The sequence below is a fragment of the Charadrius vociferus genome, unplaced genomic scaffold (genome assembly GCF_000708025.1).
Source record: "Charadrius vociferus isolate BGI_N301 unplaced genomic scaffold, ASM70802v2 scaffold1929, whole genome shotgun sequence".
Lineage (NCBI taxonomy): Eukaryota > Metazoa > Chordata > Aves > Charadriiformes > Charadriidae > Charadrius > Charadrius vociferus.
This window is the reverse complement of record NW_009649975.1, coordinates 10,634-11,255: the sequence shown is the minus strand read 5'-3', so window position 1 is coordinate 11,255 and position 622 is coordinate 10,634. Positions and strand designations below refer to the sequence as shown.

General features: G+C 60.8%; 1 protein-coding gene across 1 annotated transcript in view; it reads left to right on the top strand.

Moving 5' to 3' along the window:
* The first annotated feature begins 207 nt into the window (after positions 1 to 207).
* The window catches only part of LOC104292258 (ras/Rap GTPase-activating protein SynGAP-like), a 1,297-nt gene continuing 882 nt past the window's right edge, over positions 208 to 622 (top strand). The window contains exon 1 of the mRNA XM_009891604.1: positions 208 to 427. Within this exon, the coding sequence (XP_009889906.1) occupies positions 208 to 427 (220 nt within the window). The remainder of the gene's footprint in view (positions 428 to 622) is intronic.

Here is a 622-nt window from a genome sequence, read left to right as displayed (position 1 = left end):
CACACCTATGGATGAATGATGGATGAATGGAGGATGGAAGGTGGATGGGGCAAGGATGGACAGACAGATGGGGGATAGATGGAAGGTTGGCTGAAAGATTGAGGATGGACGGAGGACAGATGGAGGACAAGACATGGAAGGATGGATGGATGGATGGATGGATGGATGCACGGACAGAAGATGGCAGCAGGACACAAGGCTGCAGGGATGGTGGGCGGGGCCAGCCTGGCCGGGCTGCTGGGGCGCAGGCAGACGTTGGGCTGCCCTGACGGCCGTGGGCAGGACTTCCTGTCGGACATGGCCATGACGGAGGTGGATCGCTTCATGGACCGGGAGCACCTGATCTTCCGGGAAAACACCCTCGCCACGAAAGCCATAGAGGAGTACCTGAAACTCATCGGCCAGAAATACCTCAAGGATGCCATTGGTGAGCTCCACCAGCACTGAGGGGTCCCCAGCATGGCCAGGGGTCCCCGTCACGGCCAGGGCCCCATCGACACGGCTGTGGGACAGTGGGTGGTCCCCATGCATGGTCGTGTCCCCATTGACATGGCTGTGGGATGGTGGGTGGTCCCCACACATCGCCGTGGCCTCATTGGGATTGCGGGGGGGTTGGTGGGGT